This window comes from Odocoileus virginianus, unplaced genomic scaffold (genome assembly GCF_023699985.2).
Source record: "Odocoileus virginianus isolate 20LAN1187 ecotype Illinois unplaced genomic scaffold, Ovbor_1.2 Unplaced_Contig_20, whole genome shotgun sequence".
Lineage (NCBI taxonomy): Eukaryota > Metazoa > Chordata > Mammalia > Artiodactyla > Cervidae > Odocoileus > Odocoileus virginianus.
The window spans coordinates 250007-273814 of record NW_027224337.1 but is presented as its reverse complement, the minus strand read 5'-3'; the positions used below and the strand labels follow the sequence as shown (position 1 = coordinate 273814).

Here is a 23808-nt window from a genome sequence, read left to right as displayed (position 1 = left end):
TCATCCTGAACTGGAAGATTGGGTTTCCAGTAAGTGAAAAGTTATCAATGACCCTGGAGAGTCATTTGTCAATAATTCAAGAGTACAGATTTTTCCTAATGTATCAGAGCATCAGTCATTGTAGCAAGGGGATGAAAGGAAGGCAAAGAATATATTTAAAAGACCAGTTTCCCCCTGTTTCCAAGGACGAGAGTTAAGATGCGGATGTGTGCATACACACCAGAGACAGAAACTGAAAAAAAAAAAAAAAAAAAAAATCCCCTTAGAATCCCTTGTGAATTCAAAGACTGTCCAAGTTGAAGAAGCTGGGAGTTTGGGGGAACTATCGGAGATGAGAACAGGTACACTTGACCCACTTTGGCATTGGTTTTTCAACTTTAACTCCATTGGAGGCTAAATTGGGATTAAAAATTCCAAAAGACTTGGGGATCCCACCAAACCCTGAATGAACATCCCCTGCAGAAATAATTCCCCTCTTATCTCACTAAAGGAAGATAACACACTTTTTTCTTCATCCCTGACAACTTACATCTCACTGCAAAACTAAAGTTGACCAGGCACACAAAACAGCTACCTATGGTATTGGTTAAGAAATTCCACAATTATACTTCTGAGTCTTAATGTATCACAGTGAATGATAGCTTTGTAAAGCTGGGTAAAGTGAAAGTGAAAGTTGCTCAGTTGTGTCCAACTCTGTGACCCCATGGACTATACAGCCCATGGAATTCTCTAGGCCAGAATACTGGAGTGTGGGTAGCCTTTCCCTTCTCCAGGGGATCTTCCCAACCCAGGAATGAAACCCAGGTCTCCTGCATTGCAGGCAGATTCTTTACCAGCTGAGCCACAAGGGAAGCAAAGCTGGGGAAACAGAGCCCAAATTGAAATCCAATTTCAAGGAAAAAGGATTAGTGCAGAACTTTTAAAAAAAATAAAATAAAGCAGCTATACAGAAACAGTTTACAGTTAGGCAAAATTTAAAGAAAATGTCATTCTTTATTTAATTAATTTATTTCTTAAAACTGGAAGTGTAATAATGTTGAAAATAAAGCAATATGTATTCTGAAAATGATTTATTTCAGTCACAGTGAGAGGGAATCAGAATGAACACATGACACATTGTACTACCACTTCTGTCCTAGTAGTTACAGAACTTATTACAAAGATTTTATGATTTCATATTCACAATAGTAATTATGTAAATTCTGTATAATCTTTTTTATAAGTGAGGAACTGGATTCCAGATAATTTAGTTTATTTTATAAGAGCTTGAATGTAGCAACACCAAAATCATAATAAACTTTTAACTGTGATCACACACACATATGTACATGCTTTTCTATGACAGAAAAGCTAGAGTAGTCTTAACAGCAACAAAGAGGTACCTAGGATATGAAAATTTAGATATTAGTAGAAGGAACCCTTGTGTCCCTGAAGACACAAATCTGTTGAATGAGACACTGAGACAAAAGTTATATTTTTCATTAGTTAATAGATAAAGTGTTTATTATTGAGACACTTAGATGCTCTCTATGTGATAGCATGTATCTTCTGACAATGATCTTATGTATGATGCAGCTTTTTAAATAAGATTACTTTAAGAAAATAAAGACAGATTTTAGAGATGTTATTCTAGGTTACACTGCTAATAATATGAAGAGAAAGGAGTTGAACTCAGATACTCTGGACACAAAACTTACACTCTTACTACATATGATCTATGATATTGTCTAATTAATTTCTTGATGAATAAGAAACATGATAGTTAAACAGTGACACTGCCTAAGATGCATCTGTTTATGAATGACTCCTACAATAGGTCCTCAATAATATGCAACAGTTATTGAGTAGCTTTTCTTCATCATCTCAGTCAGTGGCAGAGGAAATGAGATTGTGAAAATTTGTCAAAAGTGCTGCCTTGATACTACTCGTTCTTTATTGGGCATCAGTCATTTTCCCTTGGTGGATGAAAAATGGTAAATTCAGATTTTCTCCTAATGCAAACATGATATTGTGGAAAATATGACACAATGCAACCTGTAAACCCTATTGATGAACGAAGGACATTTGAATGGAAAAAAGGGGAGGCAGTGAGGAAAAAAGGTAAGAATGGTGCAGATAAGCTCAGATGTGTTAGATGCACTCATAGTAAGAGGCACTACAGAGAGGTGGATGTGAGAAGGTTCAAGAGCTTGGTGAGCACAGATTCATGGGGACTTTACAGGTCAAAGGATTGAAATATGGAAATGTTTTTTTAGAAAAGGAACATGAAGAGAATTCATAGATGAGAAACCCATGGTTTGTGACATTGAGAAATAAGAGAGTGCCAGCATTATAGTCTAGGAAAATCCCAATATGACGAGGAGGAACACTTATGGAGAGGGTTAAGATCATGGGATCTGAGGAGGAAGACTCATCAAAAGCATTATATACAGAATCATGATTTAACCCTATGACCCAGTAGCCATTTTTAGGTTGGTATCTCGGGTAAACATTTTGATGATTTCCATCAGCTTTAAGCGGTAACTTTGTGTTACATTGAGCGTGTTTTTCACCATATAACCCCAGGATCCAGGCACGTTTTTTTGACACATCTACCTCCCAGTAATGTCTCCCTGATGTGATAACTGGGTATCCCAGGACACCATAGTCTTCATAAACTTCTTTCCAACATGGATTTTGTCCTTGGCCTTTGAACACATATGTCACTTGTCTTCCATCAGCAGAAATGGCAATATTTCGATTACCTGTTGTACGACTCAGGGTCATGTGAACTGTTAAAAAATTAGAGGGATATGTGAGGGCCATGATGTAGTTTTATTTCAGACATTTTGAAATTAGAATAACTTTAGTGGAAAGACAATACATTTGTATGTATTGGGAGGGAAAACATGGGTCTTAAAACATGAGGTCTACTAGACAATGAAAAATTCTAAAAGATAACGAGAAAGGGTGGTTTGATGACACTGTGATATCTCCTTACCCCAGTAGCGTTGCACATGTCTCAGCTCTGAAATATTAAAAATCCACAATGTTAAATATAAGCAAAGATTCAGTCCTATAATCTATTTTCTTTCAAATTAGGGGAAGGGCTATGGTGAGGTAGTGAACTGGTAAAAGATAGGATAAAACCACATCTCTTGTCACTCACCATAAAATGATCACATCATAAGCACATAGTATCTGGGTTTTTCTGTCTTTATCCACACTGAGAAACGGGAGCCTCCTCTCCATTTTCCCTCCATCACAAGAAACCAAAGACACCCACTTGGGTAGCACTCCTCACCATTAAACACTCGCAGTATGTCTCTCAGATCAGGAGCTCGAAACACACTTCTCTGTTCTTTGGGAACTGGTTTTGGCTTCTCCAGAGTCAAAGTCTTACTCCTAGGGATGACAAAAATTGATGTCCACATCTCTCACTATCTATCCCTCTAAAACCAGAGACTTTCAAAACTTTCACCCCACTGATGCACTTGAGCTGTCTTCCCTGCAGACCGTGGGGAGGTAGACAGTGGATGCCTGGCCTTGGAGACAGAAGAAATGTGCTCATGCCCATCTTGCCAGTTACCCTCTGTGTGACTTGGGATGGTCTTGACCTCTCAGAAGGACAGTCTCTTTCTTCTATAATGAAATCAACCTCTCCCTCTCTATTTCCTAGAAATCATACGAAATTATGGGATTCCCAGATGGCAATAGTGGTAAAGAACCCACCTGCCAATGCAGGAGACATAAGAGACATGGGTTTGATCTCTGGGTCAGGAAGACTCCTTGGAGTCTTGCTCTCTCATGGCATGCCCTCACATGGCAACCCATTCCAGTATTCTTGCCTGGAGAATTCCATGGACAGAGGAGCCTGGTGGGCTACAGTCCATGGGGTCGCAAAGAATTGGACACGACTGAAGCGACTTAGCATGCACACACACAGGAAATTGTATGAAATAAGGAATTTAACAAGATAAATATTTGATATCTCAAAAAAAATCAGTTTGTGGAAAAGTCACTGCATAGATATGTATTCCCAAGAAAATGTCAGAAAGTTGAGGTAACAAGATCTGGCTCCTGGGTGTTCTACACAGATCAAGTATGAGAACACTGTCTAGAATCCCCAGATCTTCAAAGGCTGTTTCTTAATAAGGAGAATATGCTGAGATTTCAGGTTCTCCAGAGACAAATACCCTTGAAGAAAAAGCCATTATGAATACTAAACTAATAATGACCTGATTTTCATGTGTTTGTAAACAGCTTGAAGCTATTGTGTAGGTGTGGAAATTCAGACACAAAGATGCTAACTTTCAATTCTAGCTTAAGGCCCACATGTGCTTTTGGAAATCTAAACAGAAAGATGTACAAGGACCTGTTCTAACATACGGAGGGAAGAAACTCAAATACAAACAAGTTGTTTCCAATTCTGGGTACTTGGCAGATAAAGAAGACTCAAACTTCACATGATAAGCACAACTAAATATGGGAACCTGAGTTGCATAGTGACACAGTGTGAATGAAATATTTGTGGAGTCTGACAGTGCAACTCCTTACTCTAACATTACTATTCACCCTAACTCTGCAACTTTTCACAAGCAAAATTCCCTACTGTAGAATCTCTTTCACTCTCAGTATTTATAGAACAATCTAGCCATGATTTGTGAATAGAAATTTAAGGTAAATCTACACCCCATTTTTTCAGCCCTGAACATTGTTTTATTCGAACTGGTCACCAGCTATCTCTAGGGTTTTTATTTTATTTTCACAGCATAAGGACCATCTCTGGTCTGTCACACATACCTTTTCAAGATGTCATTTACATCCTAGTGAGAAAAGAGAAAACATGAGTCAAGAAGCAATAGGTTCCCCCACTTACAAAGCTTAATCAGATCCCCATCAACCCCTGATTTTGGGAATAGAAATGCTCTCAATGTGAGAGCCAAAAGTAAAGACAAGAATGAGGCCCATAATTCCAGGATATTCATGTGATGTTGTCAAGTTTCCAAAAGTGTAAAAAAGCTTCAACCCTTGTGGAAGTATGAGGCTTCTAGTATCTGGAGATGAGGCATATTTATGGAAAAAAACAGAGACCTGTAATTCTGGTTCCCCATGAGGTGATTTGAATAATTCATTGTTCTTTCATTTATTCAACTGGACTGTGAAGTGCCACTATAGTACACCAAGCATTAAACCAAGCTTTGGAGAATCAGAAATGAAATCATAATCTTAATATTTCTCAAGCTATGTAAATGGCTTTTGTTGAGAGTACAAGCAAACATATATACCAATATAAGCTTTTCAGGAAAAGCCTGAAAAATTTTACTCTTTTCTCATTTTACAATCTGTCTTTTAGTGATCTCTTCTATTCCCTAAAGTCAGCATCCGTATATGTGCAGTTGATTTCCAACTCTTTCTTTTTTACTCAACTTTGTCTCTTATATTAATTTATTCAGTAGTAACTAAGCCACAGGAATCAATAATGTAGGATGTATAATATGTAACTTATTATTCACCAACTAAATTGTCTCCTCTCTTGTACCCCATTTTCATAATGCTCCCAATATACACTTACTGTCCAAGTACTACTGCATTTATCTGCACTTTAGTCTCTGCTGAGTCTGTTCAGTCCAGGTCCTTAACAGTTTTCAGCTATCTAATTGTCTTAATCATCATGTTTACTGTTTTATTTGTTTGAACAGGTATCTGTCACTTTATTTGATCTCTTTTACTAAAGATTTAATTCCATGTCACCAAATACTAGAATAGCTGAGTTAAAAAAAAAAAAAAAAAAAACTCTTTGTATTAGAGCTCTTTTGTGTATACGACAAAGAAATCAAATAAAACTAGAATAACTAGAGAAAGAATAAGGAATTAGGGTGGTAGTTGCAACTTTAATCATGGTTTAATTCTGAAGCTCAAACATTATTCTCAGAATCTGGTCAGAATCTTTCTTTAATTCTATTTATTCAACCCCTAATGACTCCTTTTCCCAGTTTATGAAGGAAACATAAACCTCCTGATATAAACTCCAGAAGAAAAGAGAGTTTCTTCTCCCAGTTATAACAATGCTTGAATGCCTACAGGCATTCAGGCAACTGAATACAGGTAACTGCATAGGTTTAGTAACCCACATTAAAGAGCAAATATTTTTGTGTTGTTGCTGGAAGGTAATGAAACAGTTTCTAGTTTTACTGAAACTAGGTTAGTATCAGTCTGAAGTAGATTGTATAAGGCAGGAAACGTATATATTACACCAACCATTAGGACAAAAACTAAAAAAATACAACCAGACCTAAAATTTTATACTAGAAATATCTGTTTAACACAAAACAAACTAGCTAAAGAGAAAAAAAGAACAAAACTTACAATATCCACATAGTAATAGAAAGCAAATGGCAAAAGAGCAAATTTAAATATAAGCATATTAGTAATTGCTTTAAAGTTCATGTATTAATGCAGCAATTGAAATCAGAGATTGTTGACCTGTATAAAAAGCAAAATTCACCTATTGCTACTTGCATGAGACATAGTCAAGGCACAAAAAGGGCAAATGTAAAAGAAAAATATATACCATGCAAGCAGTAATTTAAAAAAGTCAAATATTTATGCTAATATTAAACAAAATATACTTTAAGATATATATTATGAAAAGACATGAGGGCAATTTTATAATTATAAAAGGTTCAGTTCATAAAAAATATACAACAATTATAAATGTGTATGTGCCTAACAGTAGAGCTTCAAAATACTCAAAGCAAAATCAAAATTTTTGCTTTGAAAAAACAATTCAATAATTGTTTATTGAAAAACATACAATTCAATAATAACAATTGCAGATGTTAATAACTCACTCTCACTAATGAGACACAGCTTATATGGAAACATTCAAATTTACAGAAGACATGGACAATGCTACCAACCAACTAGACCTAACTGATGTCTATAGCCCATTTTACCCTATAAATAAGAAACACATAATCTTTTAAAATTCATAATAAAAATTTTTCTAGATATACCATATTTTAGGCCATAAAAAGTAACAACAAACATAAAGGCTTACAATAATAAAGATGTGTGTTCTTTGATTTTGACAAGATTAAATTTGAAATCCTCAGGAGAAATGAAACTCAGAAATCACCAAGCATTTTCTCATTTACAACACACTTTAAAATACCCTAGGTTTAACAAAGAATCAAAATTTTAAAAAGAAAATTAAAAAAAAAAAACTGAAAAGGAAATTTGAGAACAAGTCAAACTGAATGAAAACAAAAATAAAACAATCAAAATGTATGAAATACAATTAGTTAATTAAATGCACTTTGCCATTAAACACTGTATCAAAAATGCTTGTCTCAAATCAGTGGTCTAAATTTTCACTTCAAGAAATTAAGAAAGATGGGGAAGCTGTGGTACATATACACCATGGAATATTACTCAGCCATTAAAAAGAATTCATTTGAATCAGTTCTAATGAGATGGATGAAACTGGAGCCCATTACACAGAGTGAAGTAAGCCAGAAAGATAAAGACCAATACAGTATACTAACACATATATATGGAATTTAGAAAGATGGTAACGATAACCCTATATGCAAAACAGAAAAGAGACTCAGATGTATAGAACAGACTTTTGGACTCTGTGGGAGAAGGCGAGGGTGGGATGTTTCAAGAGAACAGCATCGAAACATGTATATTATCTAGGGTGAAACAGATCACCAGCCCAGGCTGGATGCATGAGACAAGTGCTTGGGCCTGGTGCACTGGGAAGACCCAGAGGGATCGGGTGGAGAGGGAGGTGGGAGGGGGGACCGGGATGGGGAATACATGTAAATCCATGGCTAATTCATTTCAATGTATGACAAAAACCAGTGCAATGTTGTAAAGTAATTAGCCTCCAACTAATAAAAATAAATGGAAAAAAAAAAGAAATTAAGAAAGGAATAGTAAATTAAATCAGCAGCTCCCCATGCACACATGTGCACAAATATATACACACATACAAATAAAGAAAACAATATATGGACCTAAGAAACTATTACTAGGGGATTGGTCTCAAGATGGTGGAGTAGAAGGATGTGTACTCACCCCATCCTTGAGAGACCACCAAAATCACAACTACTGAACAGTCATTGACAAAAAAATGCTGGAACCTCCCAAAAAAGATACTCTACATTCAAAGACAAAAGAGAAAACACAGTGAGATGAGAGGAGGAGTACTATTGCAATGAAATAAAATCTGATACACAACAGGTGGGCAAACCACAAACTGGAAAAAAAAAAATATATTACAGAAGTCATCCTACACAAGCGAAAATTCTGAACCCAAGTCAGGTTTCCCAGCCTTGGGGTCCAGCAATAGAGAAGTCAGCAGAGAACCTGACTTCAAAAGCCAAAGGAGCCTTATCACAGAAATTCCACAGGACTGAGGGAAACAAATTCCACTCTTGGAGTGTACGCAAAGTCTTGTATGCACCAGGACTAAAGGAAGAAAAGCAGTGACCTGCCGGGAGCCGGCACACGAGATCCCACCCATGACGAGACCATGAGGGAGAAAACCTGCCCTGACAGGCAAGGCGGATCAGGTTTTAGGGGTTTCGAAAAGGCCAGCTCACGAGATTCCATCCATGACAAGGTCATGAGGAGAAAACCTGACAGGCAAGGCGGATCAGGTTTTCAGGGACTCCGAAAACCTGCCCCCAGCACTCACCTTAAAGATGATTTCTGTCTTTTTGATGCTTGCTTCAATAGACTACTCCCTAATTTTTGTGACACAGGCAGAAGGCCTTCCCTGATCTCTTTCCAAATAAGAATCAATTTAGAATTTTCCCGGGTGGTGGTATTTTATAAGATTATCCAGGGTGAAAGGAGTGTTTTAATTTAAACTCCTTTGCTGGTATTTTAGTTTGTTTGGCAAATGCGTCTATGCCCTTGGTACTAATATGCATGACTGCTTATAATACCCTAATCATAAAACAGCATAAAGAACCTGATTATATAAAAGCCCTAATAGAGCCTTTTTGAGGGGTGAAGGAGTCCTATTAGAAAACATAAGAAAAATTATTCTAAAGGTGGTTATTGAGCTGATGTTTGCTTGCTGTGCTTTGCTTGCTGTGTTTTTACTCTTAATGTGCTAAGGTTGTGTTATGGAAACCGTTGTTAATATAGTTAAACATCTAGAAAAATAAGGGCTTAGCCCTAGTGTGGTAACAATGAGATGGTTGTTAATTGTCAGCCAGGAGTGCTAGGCAGAAGCTGCCTCACCAAAGTTGCAGAGTCAGTATGGGGTAAACTTCTTAGATAAACGCAACTGACAACTTCTGCAGAAGGATTAATTTTTGTGTTAACAAGGTTATACTTCTACTCTATGAGACTGCTACCTTTTAGTTCAGGTCACCATGGAAACAGAAAATAGGTTTACATACACCTGACTTGCATAAAATGTTAATAGGCCCCAGGCCAGAAGATAATGCACAAGACCCTCATAAATGAAGAAGTATGCAGAAAACACCCTGGTTTCGTGAAGAACAAGCTGATGTAATGTTAAACTATCTTCCCCTTAGAAATGTACTAACTTAGGGTATAAAAGCTACAGTAAAAAATAAAGCATTGCCAGACCCTGCCAGATCCTGCCAAACCCTGCCAGACTCTGCCAGACTGCTACAAACACCCCCGTCTGGTCAGTCTCTCTCTCTCTCTCTCTCTCTCTCTCTCTTTCTCTCTCTCTCCCTCGCAGACTTGGCCCTATCAAGGCTGGTCTCACGTGTCTTCTCTCTCTCTCTCGCCGACGCCATTCATCCTGAGGGTACCCCCTGGATCCTGCCGAGGCTGGACCCCAGCAGTGGCCCCATAAGAGATTGGGTGAGATCTACTTGCTAGGCCTCCTGCAGAAGCATGGGATGGCTTTTCATTGTGGCAAAGACACCGGCACTCATTGGAGTGAGCTCTCCTGGGGGCCACCATTATCCCTAGCCCTGTCCACAAGAGGGATAAAACTCAGATCCACCCACCACCAGTCTCTCCTATAAGGAAGCTTGCACAAAGCACTTAGATAACTTCATCCACCAGAAGACAGACAGCAAAAGCAAGAACTACAATCCATCAGCCTATAGAATGGAAACAACAATCAGAGAAAGTTAGAAAAATAAATAAATAAATAAAACAGAAGAATACGTCTCAGATGAAGGAACAAGATAAAACCCCAGAAAAGAGCTAAGTGACATGGAGATAGGCAAGCTCCAGAAAAAGAATTCGGAATAATGATAGCTAAAATGATCCAGGATCTTGGAAAAAGAATGGAGGCAAGGATCAAGAAGATGCAAGAAATGTTCAGCAAAGGACCTAGAAGAACTAAAAAACAAACAAGGGTGAACAATACACTATCTGAAATGAAAGCTATACTAGAAGGAATCAATAGCAGAATAGCTGAGGCAGAAGAATGAATAAGCAACCTGGAAGACAGGGTGGTGGAAATCACTGCTGTAGAACAGAATAAAGAAAAACAGCAACAACAAAAAACAATGAGTGTCTAAGAAACCTTTGGGACAACATTAAATGCACAAATGTTTGCATTTTAAGGGTCCCAGATAGAGAAGAGAGAAAGAAAGGATTTGAGAAAATATTTGAAGAGATAATTGCCTAATATGGGAAAGGAAACTGCCACTGAAGTCCAGGAAGCAAATAGAGTCCTAGGCAGGATAAACACAAGGAGGAATATGCCGAGGCACATAGTAATCAAAGTGACAGAAATTAAGAGCAAGAAAAAATATTAAAAGCAACAATAGAAAAATGACAAATAACATATGAGGTGATACCCATAATGTTATCAGCTAATTTTTCAACAGAAACTCTGCAGGCTAGTAGGAAGTAGCACAATACATTTAAAGGACTTACAACCAAAACCACTTTACCCAGCATATACTCTTGCCAGAGATATAAAGAGCTTCACAGAAAAGCAGAGGCTAAGAGAATTTAGCATCGCCAGACCAGCTTTGCAACAAATGCTAAAGAAACTTGTCTAGGCAGGAAAGAGACCGGCAATCTGAAAAGTCTTGTAAATATATATACTGCTATATGAAAACGTCTCAAGAACAGCAAACATCAAAACTATAATAGATAGATACACAAAAAAGAAAAAGCAAGCCAAACACAATGCTAAAGTGTTCATCAAGCCACAGGAGAAGAGAATAAGAGAGGAAGGGAAGAAAAAAGATGTACAAAAACAAAACCAATTAAGAAAATGGCAATAGGAACTTGCATATCAATAATTACCTTAAATGTAAACAGACTAAATGCTCCAACCAAAAGGCATAACCTGGCTGAATGGATACAAAACAAGACCCATATATATACTGTCTACAAGAAACTCACTTTAGATCTAGGGATACATATAGACTGAAAGTGAGGGGATGGAAAAAGATTGCTGTTGATATTCAGTTGCTAAATGATGTACAACTCTTTGGGACCCCATGGACTGCAGCGTGCCAAGCTCCTCTGTCCTCCACAATTTCCCAGAGTTTGCTCAAATTCATGTCCACCAAGTCAGTGATGTTACCTAACCATCTCATCCTCTGCCACCCCCTTCTCCTTTTGCCTTCAATCTTTCCCAGCATCAGGGTCTTTTCCAATGAGTTGGCTCTTTGCATCAGGTGGCCAAAATATTGGAGCTTCAGCTTCAGCATCAGTCCTTCCAATGAATATTCAGGGTTGATTTCCTTTAGGACTGACTGGTTTGATCTCCTTGCAGTCCAAGGGACTCTCAAGAGTCTTCTCCAGCACCACAATTTCAAAAGCATCAGTTCTTCAGCACTCAGTCTTCTTTATGGTCCAACTCTCACATCTATGCATGACTACTAGAAAAACCGTACTTTTGACCTTATGGACCTTTGTTGGCAAAGTGATGTCTCTGTTTTTTAATACACTGTCTAGGTTTGTCATAGCTTTCCTTCCAAGGAGCAAGTGTCTTTTAATTTCATGACTGCAGTCACCGTCCACAATGATTTTGGAGCCCAAGAAAATGAAATCTGTTACTGCTTCCATTTTTCCCCCTTCTATTTGCCATGAGGTGATGATGAGATGGATGTGATGATCTTAGTTTTTTGAATGTTGAATTTCAAGCCAACTTTTTCACTCTCCTCTTTCACCTTCATCAAGAGGATCTTTAGTTCCTCTTCACTTTCTGCCATTAGAGTGGTATCATCTGCATATCTGAGGTTATTGATATTTCTCTCAGCAATCTTGATTCTAGCTTGTGAGTGATACAGCACAACATTTGGCATGATGTACTCTGCTTGTAAGTTGAATAAGCAGGGTGACAATATACAGCCTTGATGTACTCCATTCCCATTTTTGAACCAGTCTGTTTTTACATGCCTAGTACTAACTATTGCTTCTTGACTTGCATACAGGTTTCTCAGGAGGCAGGTAAGGTGGTCTGGTATTCCATATCATTAAGATTTTTCCAAAGTTTGTTGTGATCCACACAGCCAAAGGCTTTAGCACAGTCAATGAAGCAGAAGTAAATGTTTTTCTGGAATTCTGTCTTGCTTTCTCTATGATCCAATGAATGTTGGCAATTTGATTTCTGGTTCCAGTGTCTTTTCTAAACCCAGTTACTACATCTGGAACCTCTCAGTTTGTGGAAAAATGTATTTCATGGAAATGGAAATTGAAAAAAAAAAGTTGTAGTAGTAATACTCATGTTAGACAAATAGATGTTAAAATAAATATTGTTATAAGAGATAAAGGAAAACACTACATAATGATCAAGGGATCAATTCAAGAAGTTGATATTACAATTTTAAAAATACGTTCACCCAACATAGGAACACCTCAATATATAAGGCAAATACTAATAGCCAACAAGGGAGAAACTGACAGTTAACACAATAATAGCAGGGGAATTTAACACCCCTCTTTCATCGATGGACAGATCATTCAGGCAGAAAATCAACAAGGAAACACAGGTTTCAAATCACACATTAGCCAAATGGACTTAATTGATATTTATAGAGCATTCCATCCAAAGCAGAAAAACACACATTCTTCTCAAGTGCTCATGAAACATTCTTTGGGATTGATCACATATTGTGCCACAAAGTGAGCCTCAGTAAATTTAAGAAAGTTGAAATCATATCAAGCATCTTTTCCAACCACAATGCTATGAGACTAGAAATCAACTATAAGGGGGAAAAAAACACAAAAAACAAAAATATGTGCCAATAAAATGGACCACCTCAAAGAAATGGACGAATTCTTAGAAAGGTATCTCCCAAGACTTAACTGGAAAGAAATAGAAAGGACAAGCAGACTGGTCACAAGTATTGAAACTGTGACTGAAAGTAATCCAACGCATGAAAGTCCAGGACCAGATGTGCTCACATGTAAATTCTATCATGGGGAAAAGCTATCAACAATTCTTCTGAAGCTGTTCCAAAATATTGCAGAGGAAGGGAAACCACTAAACTGGGGAAACTGGACAACTACATGTAAGAACGAAATTAAAACACTTCTTAACACCACACATAAAAGTAATCTCAAAATGTATTAAGGATGTACATATGAGACGAAACACTATAAAACACTTAGAGGAAAACATCGGCAGAACACTCTCTGGCAAAAATCACTGCAATAGGTTTTTTGGATCTATCTCCCAGAGTACTGAAAATAAAAACAAAAATTAACAAATGGGACAAATCAAATTCAAAACTTTTAAATAAAATGAAAAGACAAGCCACAGATTGGAAGAAAATATTTGTAAATGATGTCAATTATAAGGGATTTGTCTCCAAATTTACGAAGAGTTCGTGTAGCTTAATATCATGTGACCCCATGGACTATAGCCTAGTATGCTCCTCCATCCATGGGATTTTCCAGGCAAGAGTACTGGAGAGGGTTGCCATTTTCTTCTCCAGAGGATCTTCCCAATCCAGGGATGGAAGCTGAGTCTCCCACTTTGTAGGCAGATGCTTTGCCGTCTGAGCCACCAGAGAAATTTATATCAAGACAAATAACCAAATCAGAAAACAAGCAGAAGACCTAAATAGACATTTCTCCAAAGAAGACATACAGATGGCCAAGAGGCATATGAAAAGATGTTCAACATCACTAATTATTAGAGAAATGCAAATCAAAATTGTTAGAGAAACACAAATCACCTCACACCAGTTAGAAAGGGCAGTATCTAAAAACCCACAAACAATAAATGTTGGAAACTGAGTGGAGAGAAGGGAACGCTTCTACACAGTTGATGGGAATGTAAATGGGTGAGGCCAATAGAGATTCCTTAAGAAACTGAAAATAGAGCTACCATATGATCCTACAAGGCCACTCCTAGGGATATGTCTGGAGAAAAACATGATCTGAAAGGATACATACCCCAGTGTTCTTTGCAGTGCTATTTACAATGGTCAAGACATGGAAACAACTTAAATGTCCATCAATAGAGGAATGAATAAAGAAGACATGATACATATATACAATGGAATATTAGCCATTAAAAAGAATGAAATAATGCCATTTGCAGCAACATGGATGGAACTAGAGATTGTCATACTGAATGAAGTCAGACATACAATATAGTGTATATTATAGGCTATCATTTACATGCAGAATCTCTTCAAAATGATACAAATGAACTTATTTACAAAACAGAAGCAGACTCACAGACTTAGAGAACAAACTTATGGTTACAAGGAGTGAAGGATGCAGAGGCAGTGACAGCACCAGAAAGAGCCCAGCAACTTGAAAGTGATGGAGACTTTGACTTCATTTTCCTCATGTCTCAGATGCTAGGGCTTCTTCCCAAGTCTTACCTGTAGCATTTGCACTGTTGACCCCTGCAAACGATGCTCTATATCTGAGATGAGATTTCTCACCAACTGGCTCTGCTGGACCAGCTCATTCTCAGAGTTTGCCATGGTACACAGAATAGCTGTCTGCTCAGCCTTCAGCTTTTGTAGTTCCTTCCTCTCCTCACTGTCCAGGATTGCTCTCAGTTTTTTAAACTCTGCCTCGACATTTTGTCTCTCATGTTGTGTTTGATTCTTCAGTAATGAGAGAGAGAGAGGAAGAAAACAATCTTTGGAAAAGCTGACTTTGCTATTTTCTTTTATTTCCTCTCTATCACATTTCAAAATAATGCCTCCAAGTCTGCATTGTTGAGGACAACCAAGAGCCAAAAGGATTCCATGGGTGTGGCTCAGCCTTCACACATTTATTCAGAATTCTCTTGCCTCCCTGCATTGCTTCTGACCCCCTCCAACCAACCTCTGTCAAAAAGGTGAACGTTGAGGACAGAGCCATAAGCCACTGTCAGATGTCTTTGTCAGAAGAGTCAAAGGCTAATGAATATGTCAAGAATGGAACATGAAATTCCCTAGTCATCCCCACTAGAGAATCTCTCTAAAAGAATACCTCCCTTCCAATATCTGTGTTCATTTGCTCTATGTTCACTTTTTAGCACCCACTCTTATCAGGGAAATGGTGAAGAAAAGGACTAGTCAAATGACTTAACTGTCTGGGAACAAATAGGAAGGTAGCTCCTTGTGATCAACCTAAGGTCCTGCCCAGATATCTGTCTAACTCCTTCAGGAAGTGTCTCCTCCTACCTTCCAGGCAGCAATCTCTTCTCTGAAGTCAGATTCCAATGCCTTAGCTTCCTGCTGCTCCTGCTTCAGCCTCTTCAGAGCTGCCTGGAGTTTGTTCTGTTGAGAAAAGTATCACATCAGAGTCAAGCTATGGACTTACTCAGCGTCACTATAGAGGATGATAAATGGAGGAGAAATGATCCTGATTTCCAAAGAGAATATGCTTCACAGAAACTGAGAACAGCAATTAGACTCTATGACTTGGAAGAAGACCTGAGGTGGGGAATGTGTTCTATAAGACTGAAGAGATGGAAGTCACCACCCTCTCACCCAGAGAAGACTGGTTGTTTAAGAAGAAACCTGATCCTGCAACAAGGAAATTGCGGGGAGCCGGCCTGACTGCTCAGGCTCCTTCTTGGCCCTGAGAGAGATCAAGAGGTCCCTCTCTGTCCCGCCACCCCTGATTTATTAAAGTGCAGGTTGGCCTTTCTTACCTCCCTCAAGGAAATTGCTGCAGCGACCTTTTACCCATTTTCCTGACTCTGATGAGATTGTCAGGCTCCTGTGTATGGTTTATGTCTAGGTAATCTTTAACTGATTGTAATCATATTAAGACGCCAGTGCCATGCTCTGCTAGTCTTAAAGAGTTGAGATAAAATTCCTGAGCGAAATCTAATGTCTGCGATTCTGCACGTATGCATGTCTTTGATCTAAATTTAGTGAGTCCTATTAGCATATATATGTATGTTACCCCTCAATAAAGTCGTCGGTTTCAGTCGAGAGCTGCCTCCATCCCTCTCAACCCCATCTTTCCGAGTCTTTATTTCTTAGATATTTCGACGATTGCGTCCATGACCGGTTCGTTTGCTGGCAGGCTCCGGCAGGAAATAGCTTACATTTCAATCTACCTGGTGTCCTAGTTACTTCTCCGGTTCAAAGAGGTAAGGAAAGCTTCTCTTGGGCACCAATCTCCACATATTAGCACAAGGCTAAGAGTCTGTGTATAGGGTTATCACTTTGTAATTGTCAAAATGCACATTTATGTCCTTCAGACATCAGAAGGTGAGCATAGGAAGAAAAAAAATCACAGACCCCAGGTTCATGGTGAGTAGGTAATTAAAGTCCAGTGTAAAGCAGACATTTCTCATCAACTACAATTTTCTGCCCTGTTTTCTCGCCATTATGGTCTCTTACCTGGTAATCCTGGGCAACCTCCTCTATGAGAAATGTAGAGTGACCACGGTGCTTCTTTGTCCGTTCACAGAGCCAGCAAATGACCTTCCCGTCCTCCTCACAGAAGAGCAGGAGTTTCTCTCCATGGTGCACACAGAGATGTTTCTCTTGATCCTCCAGGCTCAGTTTGACCTCCCTGACCCTCTGCACTATGTTGGCCAGGTGCCAATTAGGCCGCAGTTTCCCAGATTCATAACTGATTCTGCACACAGGGCACTTTCTCTCCTCCTCTTGGCCAGCCACTGACTTCTTGCTGTTTGCAGTGAGACAGATTTGGCAGAAACTGTGGCCACAGTCAAGGGTCAGGGGTTCTGTTAGAAGCTCCAGGCAAATGGGGCAGGTCACCTCCTCCTGTAAATTCACCAATTTTTCTGAAGCCATGGCACCTGCTCACCTTCTCCTACCTGTCCTGACTTCTGTGGGTTCTCTTGCTCACAGATTGCTACAGGATTGGGAAGGATAAAAGGGAACAGAGTAAGAAAGGTAGAAAAACATGGTACTAATTGCTTATAAATCAAGTACAGGCCAAGATCAAATTATTAAAGGACAGAAAAGAAAACATAGAGAAACAAGGAAAGGATCTTGGTTACCAAGTCAAAAGGACATTTCATAATTTAACGCTTTACTATCAACTCAGTAAATTTAATGATTCTTATTATTTAATGTTACTTAACAAAAATATGACCTGAAGCTTTTTTTACTAAGATACTTGTATGATCCACCATCCGTCCTGATTTTTCTTTTCCATGCCCAAGAAACATCTTCAGTATCGAAAGGCTGAAATCACTTAATGTCTTTGGGATTTTATACCCACTCTTCTCTTAGATATGAACTACTTCCCCTGATATCGATATGGCTCTCTCTAATGCTTTGGTAAACTCTTTCCTGATGTTCTCTCATCACAAAGAACTGCTCTAACTAAAGTATTTATGTGTATCCACTGCCACTAACTGTTGGACATTTGCAATGAGCTCCCATATTATCATGACATAGTATATTACAGTGTGCTTATACATATGATAAGAGCAAATCCTTCATCAGATGAGTAAATGGAGCCAGTGACTTACAAAGATCATGCATCTTTAATACACTGAATGGGCTGAACCTAATATATTGACAGCACCCCTTCAGAGGCCTGTCTCCTACCCCACTGAGTTAATCTGAGACAAACAGAAGTTACTTCATGGACCCAATTAATATTCAGAGCAATGTGAGGGGGTGTGTGGAAATGAAGAAATTCAAACCAGCTGGATAGGTCTACAAAGTCTTGAGTGTGTACATACTGATTTCTCTTTGGCCCAGAAATATTCCTAGGAGCATTGATAGGAGTCTAAAAGAAGTATCTGTATGATGGTGAGGAGGGAGTTAGTATAAATAGACTCATAAGTCAGATATATAAAAACAGATAAACATAGATGAAATGAATGCCAGTCTTGAGATGAAAAATCTCAAAATATTAGGTCATATTATTCAAATAATTATTGTTAATGAAGAATTATGTGCTGGCAACTGGATTAATATCCATACACAGTAAGATGAGTTCAAAAAGATGATTTAGACCACTGTAAGCTTGATATTCACCTGGAAAGTAGTAGTAAATAAAAATTCAGTCTTATAGATACAGAAGATCGGATATAAAGATACCACTACAGAGACATATATGTTTATCAGAGATCAAATATAGGGATAAAAAAAGGGTTATCCAAGAATTCCAACTTGAAAACATAAGGGCTAAACTCAAAGAAGATGAAGGAAATATGGAAGGAAAGAGAGTATAAACATTTTAGGTGTAGGAAATGACCTGTTCCTTGAAGACCCAGCCTCTTATACAGGTTTCAAAAGGCCAGTTTGACAGGAGCGCAGAGAAGTGCCAGGCCCCTAGTATCACAAGAGGCTGCAGTGACATTAATCATGACACTTCCTAGCATCTGTAACATTTGCAGACCCACCTCCAAGAGTCAGGAGAAGTTATCAATGTTTTCCCGTCAAAGAATAGTAGGGGCATGACCAGGTGGGCCCTTGGGCTGTGAGGAGTTGGATGGACCCAGGGAAGAATTGGGAAGATCAGGTAGGATGCAGCTGCTCAGGCGAGAGATGATGATAGTTTGAGAACAGTGTGATGAAGGGAATGCAGGGCAGCATGTGAGAGTGAGAGAGAAAAAGGCAGGATTCTGTTTTAGATTAGATATGTAGTAACAACGGTTAACATCAGGTCTGGGCTCTTTCTTGCTATAAAGATAATACTGGCTACAATTCTCCTAAGTCTGTGTGAGAGAGAGAGTGTGTGTGTGTGTGTGTGTGTGTGTGTGTGTGTGTGTGTGTTGTTTTCTGGGAAACCTACTGGATTACAACTGAGTAGAAGTTCTGCAGCCTTTCAAGAACACATTATGGATAGCACAATTAGTCTGATATAAACTGCATTTGGGACTAGGAAGGCATTATATAGTTCTTAAATAAACACAGTTGGTTAGAATATACCTCATTTTTCACAAGGAGATTGTGACTCTCATCATCAAATATGTCTCTTTTAGGTACCTGAAAACTGGTGCTCATGGTCTTTTTACAAGGTAATCAATTCACTAGGCTTATCTCACCTGTGGTGGGTTCACACACATCCATCTATGTGGTTCCTTACAAAGTTGAGATGATGGGGATACTGCACCTCCCGTAAGGATCATCTCTGAGAGCTCACCTGAGGTGCTTAGGCCCAGTGTTGTGTCTCCTGTCTTGATACCTCCAGCTAAGTTTAGCGCTCCTTGTGGTGAGAGTGTTAATAGCCTTGATAGGGAGGCCAGAGGTCCTCAAGCAGCAGGAGGAAATAAAATTTTAATGGCAGGCTTTGTTTTTTTTTTTTTTTTTCTCTTCTAATCCTGTGCTGTCATGGTGATACCTGGTTCCCTCTGAACTTAACCTTATCTCAAACCTTGAGCTAACCAATGTGTTTTTCTCATGTAAATGTCTTTCTTAAGCTATGTTAATAATCTATGTTAATTGGAAAAGACCCTGATGCTGGGAAAGATTGAAGGCAGGAGAAGAAGAGGATGAGATGGTTGGATGGCATCACCAACTCAATGGACATGAGTTTGAGCAAGCTCTGGGAGTTGGTGATGGACAGGGAAGCCTGGCGTGCTGCAGTCCATGGGGCTGCAAAGAGTCAGACATGACTGAGCAACTGAACTGAACTGAACTGACTTTATTATACACAAAGCTCTGAGTGATCAAGCCACATCACTGGCCCCAGACTGAATTTCTCTCCTTCAGAGTCCAAGAATCCTGCATCGTTCTCGGCTCATAACAGCAACCTTTCAGTGGCTTATGTTTTGTGAGATTGTGTAGGTGGGATTTGTGATCCACATTGGAAACCACTGCTGGTGGTCAGTCAGAGGGGGCGTCACAAAGTGGTAGCACAGTGATGCTCGGTCTTCAACCTGGAATCACTATGGCCCTCTGGCCATGGTCTAGTCTCAGAAGTTCTGTCGGGACTTCAAGCAAATGGGGCTATGAAACAACAGATGAGGAAAGGGAACATCTCAGATGATATTCCATATCTTGATGGTTGCCAAAGTTTGATGGTAAATGAAAGAGCTCCAGTATGAAACAGCTAAGAAGTTTCCCTTTGCTCTGCCCAAGGAATGTAGAACTCATAAAAGCTAAATAGAGATAAATTGAGACTTATTGAAATTTCATTTGTGCCATGTTCATCCTACATGAAGGAAACCAAATAAAGAATGAGGCTGAAAGTGAAGCAGAAATGCTATCCAGTTAAAGATACAGATACCCACATAGCTCAGAAGCCATATGCAGTTTGCCCATGGCTGCAAAGACTATGACCCAATCAGACTCTGATGAAGAACTAGATCAGAAGTGGACATTATATCAATTGATGACTCAAGCTGGGTTCCAAATGGTAATGGAGCCTCCAACTATTTCTCTTCTATTCAAGATGCAACCAGTTTTGAGATGCACCAAGAATGTATAAAGATAGGAGATACAGAGCAAACATTCAGTCATGAGACTGCAAAATCTATATTCCCTTCAGGGTTCCAAAGAGCTAATACATCAAAGTTGATGCAGCACAACTGACAAGGAAGGAACTAGTCTCTATACATGAAGGCTGAACCCACTCCCCGACTTCTCCCTAAGCAGTGACCCAAGGGCTCCAATGCATTCAGAGAAACAGATGTAGGAACATGATGACATTTGCCTGATAAAACTTTAGGCCACTTGGCTGCCATGGTATCAGGTGATTGAATCTTACATGTTGCTTTTCTCACATCTAAGCACAGAGTTAAAATACCTCAGAGGAAACAGCTATGGATAAGCAAAAAAGGATATAAAAAGAAAATAATTATGCAAAGATCCTAGAAGTAAATTTATATAGAGAGCTTTCTTCTTTTGTGATTCCAGTAAAACTGTTTCTCTAAGTAGGATAAAGCCACAAATTATGGATGTTATGGAAAGGGGTCACTTTTCCCAATAGACTTGGAAAATGAAATTTTGCTTTGTTTTATTTCCCAGCCAGTCATCTATTATTATACAACATAAACTCGTTGTGATACTAGCAAAATAAAACCTGAAACAGTAAACTAACAAACCAATTCTAAGCTTCTGTAGTTTTTGGCCTGACAGAGGTGAACTGTGTGAGCTCAGAAGACAAGAGTCTAACACTGACTATAGCTGAGAGAGCAACAAGTAATATGTAGTAGAGATGATAATTTCCAAAGTCAATGTGGGAGAAATAAGATTTGGTCAGAAACTGGGAAGTCATGGTGAGAAGAGACTTGACTTGTGTTCAATGCCTGGGAAATGGGGATTAAGATGGTACTTCTGTAAGAAGGAGGAGGGGAGGAACTACAGAGACTTCTCTAATTACTTTCCTCATGGTCTTATGATACTTCTCAGACATCTTTTTAATATCATTAACACCAATCAAATGCGTTAATCAACTTTTTAACATTAAAAGTTAGATGTCATTGTCACTAAAAGTTGGATATTTCTTGATGCCACTTCTGGAAATTATTGCCACGTGCTCCTCTTGCCACTGGTCTCTCAGCTGAGCTAGTTCTGGGTGGCAGATCCTCCTCAAGGAGAAGGAGGAGCAGGTTAGTGATGTAAGGAACTGTAGCAGTTCCCTGTGTCTGGATGAATGAATACATAACAGACTGCAGGGCCAACCAGCAGGCACACCATCAGACTCCTGAGCACAGGCTGACGAAAGTGATGAAGAAATTTTCTACACAGCCATGCAGAAATATTGCATTTTTACAGTTAGAAATTAAAACATCAGAACTGAAAAACCACCTTGGCCTTTGACCTGTTGTTGAGGGAAGGTCTTTCTACCTCTGAAAAATCAAAGATTCTGGCTGTTCTCTGCATGTGCGATTCAAACTTACAAAATAGGAAGGTGATATGGGTAGATTCAGCCTAGAGAAATATAATCCCTTCAAGGAACAAATAAAGTCTTTTTCTTCTTCCAACATCCCTTATTGTAAGACCTCCCACAGACTGATCTTCAGTCAGCACTCTAACCAGGAAGCCTGCAGGCTGGGCCATTTCCTCTTTTAGAACAGCTTCCAGACAACAAGTGAAACTCACCCAAGCAGATTTCGTTTTTTCTTCTGTGTGTCTCTCAAACTCTTCCCTCCACAAACCACTCAGCACCCTCACATCCTAATGCAGAAGTTGTGATTTCTTGGAAAGAAGTGAAGACAGGCAACGGGCAGATGTGTTCAGGATTTACTCATCACACCAGTGCCTGACCTCCACTAAGATCTCTAATAGATGACAAGTGAAAATGAAAGCTAAATTCTAGAGGGTGGAGCATGGGCGAGAAACGAGGAGAGAAACTATAGACCAGTAAGAGGTGTCCACCTAGGACACTGTGAGGAAACAAGGCTTTTATTCCTGAGCCTGGTGGGTCAGTGAATACATTTTATTCTTTTCTCAGCTCTTCTCCTAGAAGCTGTTCTCAAGTCTCTTCAAAATAATAAATCCTTTGGAAAATCAGACTTCATAAGAAATGCAATTTCAGACACTCACCATGTCTTGTTCCATATTAAGGAGCAGTCAGGAGGAGGAAGTACCCCCTTTTCCCCAGTGAAGACCCACACTGAGGGCTCCCTTGAGGCAATAACACTAGCACACTCTCCCCTGGCCTGTGTCCACCAGCTGAAATAAGTGAATGTGGACAGTCTGTCTTATTAGGTCATGTTGGAGGAAATGGCTCAACAATCTGAAATCACTCAGGTGGTGAGTCAGAGGGGCGATCACAGAGCTTTAGTTCATTGACACTAACATTCAGAAGCTGGATGCTATATGGCCAAAATGACACTTTTCCTCAATAAGTTGAAAAAGAGGAAACTGTAGGAGGGTTATTTGTTGGGCAATGTCATCTAATGTTGTTTATCATATAATCCTTAGAGTCTTATAAAATGAAGCAGGAAAATTAATTTGATGGTTAATTTTGTGTGTTAACACTGACTGGTCATTTGTGTCAGATATCGTTTCTGGATGCGCCTGTGTGGGTGTCATTTCCAGATGAGATTAGAATTAGATCTGTGGACTCAGTAGTCTGCCTTCCCCAGGGTGGGTGAGCATCATCATTCAATTTGTTGAAGGACCTGAAAAGAACAAACATGTGGAAGAAGGAAGAATTTGCTCTTCCTGTTCCTGCCTGCATGCTTGAGCTGAGATGCAGCTCTTCTATGGTTCAGACTAGACTGTACTGTGGCCCCAAGCATCAGACTTGGACTGAGTTACATAGATTTCCAGTTTTTAGATGGCAGGACTGGAATTTCTCAAAGTCCATAATTATGTGAGCCAATTCCTTATAATTAAACACTTTCAAATAAATATTTATGATGAAGATAGATAGATACATAGATAGATATTCTGCTTCTCTGAAGTACCCTGACTAATACAGTGAAGAAAAAATTCTGTGTTTTTTCTTCACAGAGACAAACTATAATAATGGTAATGATAATGACACAGATCAACAGCAATTTCAGAA

At 39.0% G+C, this 23808-nt stretch overlaps 1 protein-coding gene across 1 annotated transcript; it reads right to left on the bottom strand.

Annotated features, from left to right (window-relative positions):
- Positions 1–1053: 1053 nt before the first annotated feature.
- Positions 1054–22572, bottom strand: LOC110123030 (E3 ubiquitin-protein ligase TRIM34-like). Its single transcript, XM_020870713.2, has 8 exons — positions 22395–22572; positions 16761–17241; positions 15588–15683; positions 14793–15023; positions 4783–4805; positions 3284–3384; positions 2981–3007; positions 1054–2771 (listed from the first exon to the last, which is right to left on the bottom strand). Exons 2-8 carry the CDS (start codon positions 17178–17180, stop codon positions 2182–2184), a joined length of 1488 nt encoding a protein of 495 aa, XP_020726372.2. The 5' UTR covers positions 17181–17241; positions 22395–22572; the 3' UTR covers positions 1054–2181.
- Between the last annotated feature and the right edge of the window lie 1236 nt (positions 22573–23808).

Bases quoted from the DNA above. Each gene is read 5' to 3' on its own strand.
- LOC110123030 (XM_020870713.2), bottom strand. From the start codon at position 17,180: ATGGCTTCAGAAAAATTGGTGAATTTACAGGAGGAGGTGACCTGCCCC. The intron at 15,684-16,760 runs GTAAGAGACCAT...TTTTCTCAACAG, and splicing joins AGGTTGCCCAGGATTACCAG to AACAAACTCCAGGCAGCTCT. The intron at 3,385-4,782 runs GTATGTGTGACA...TGTCATCCCTAG, and splicing joins GTAAATGACATCTTGAAAAG to GAGTAAGACTTTGACTCTGG.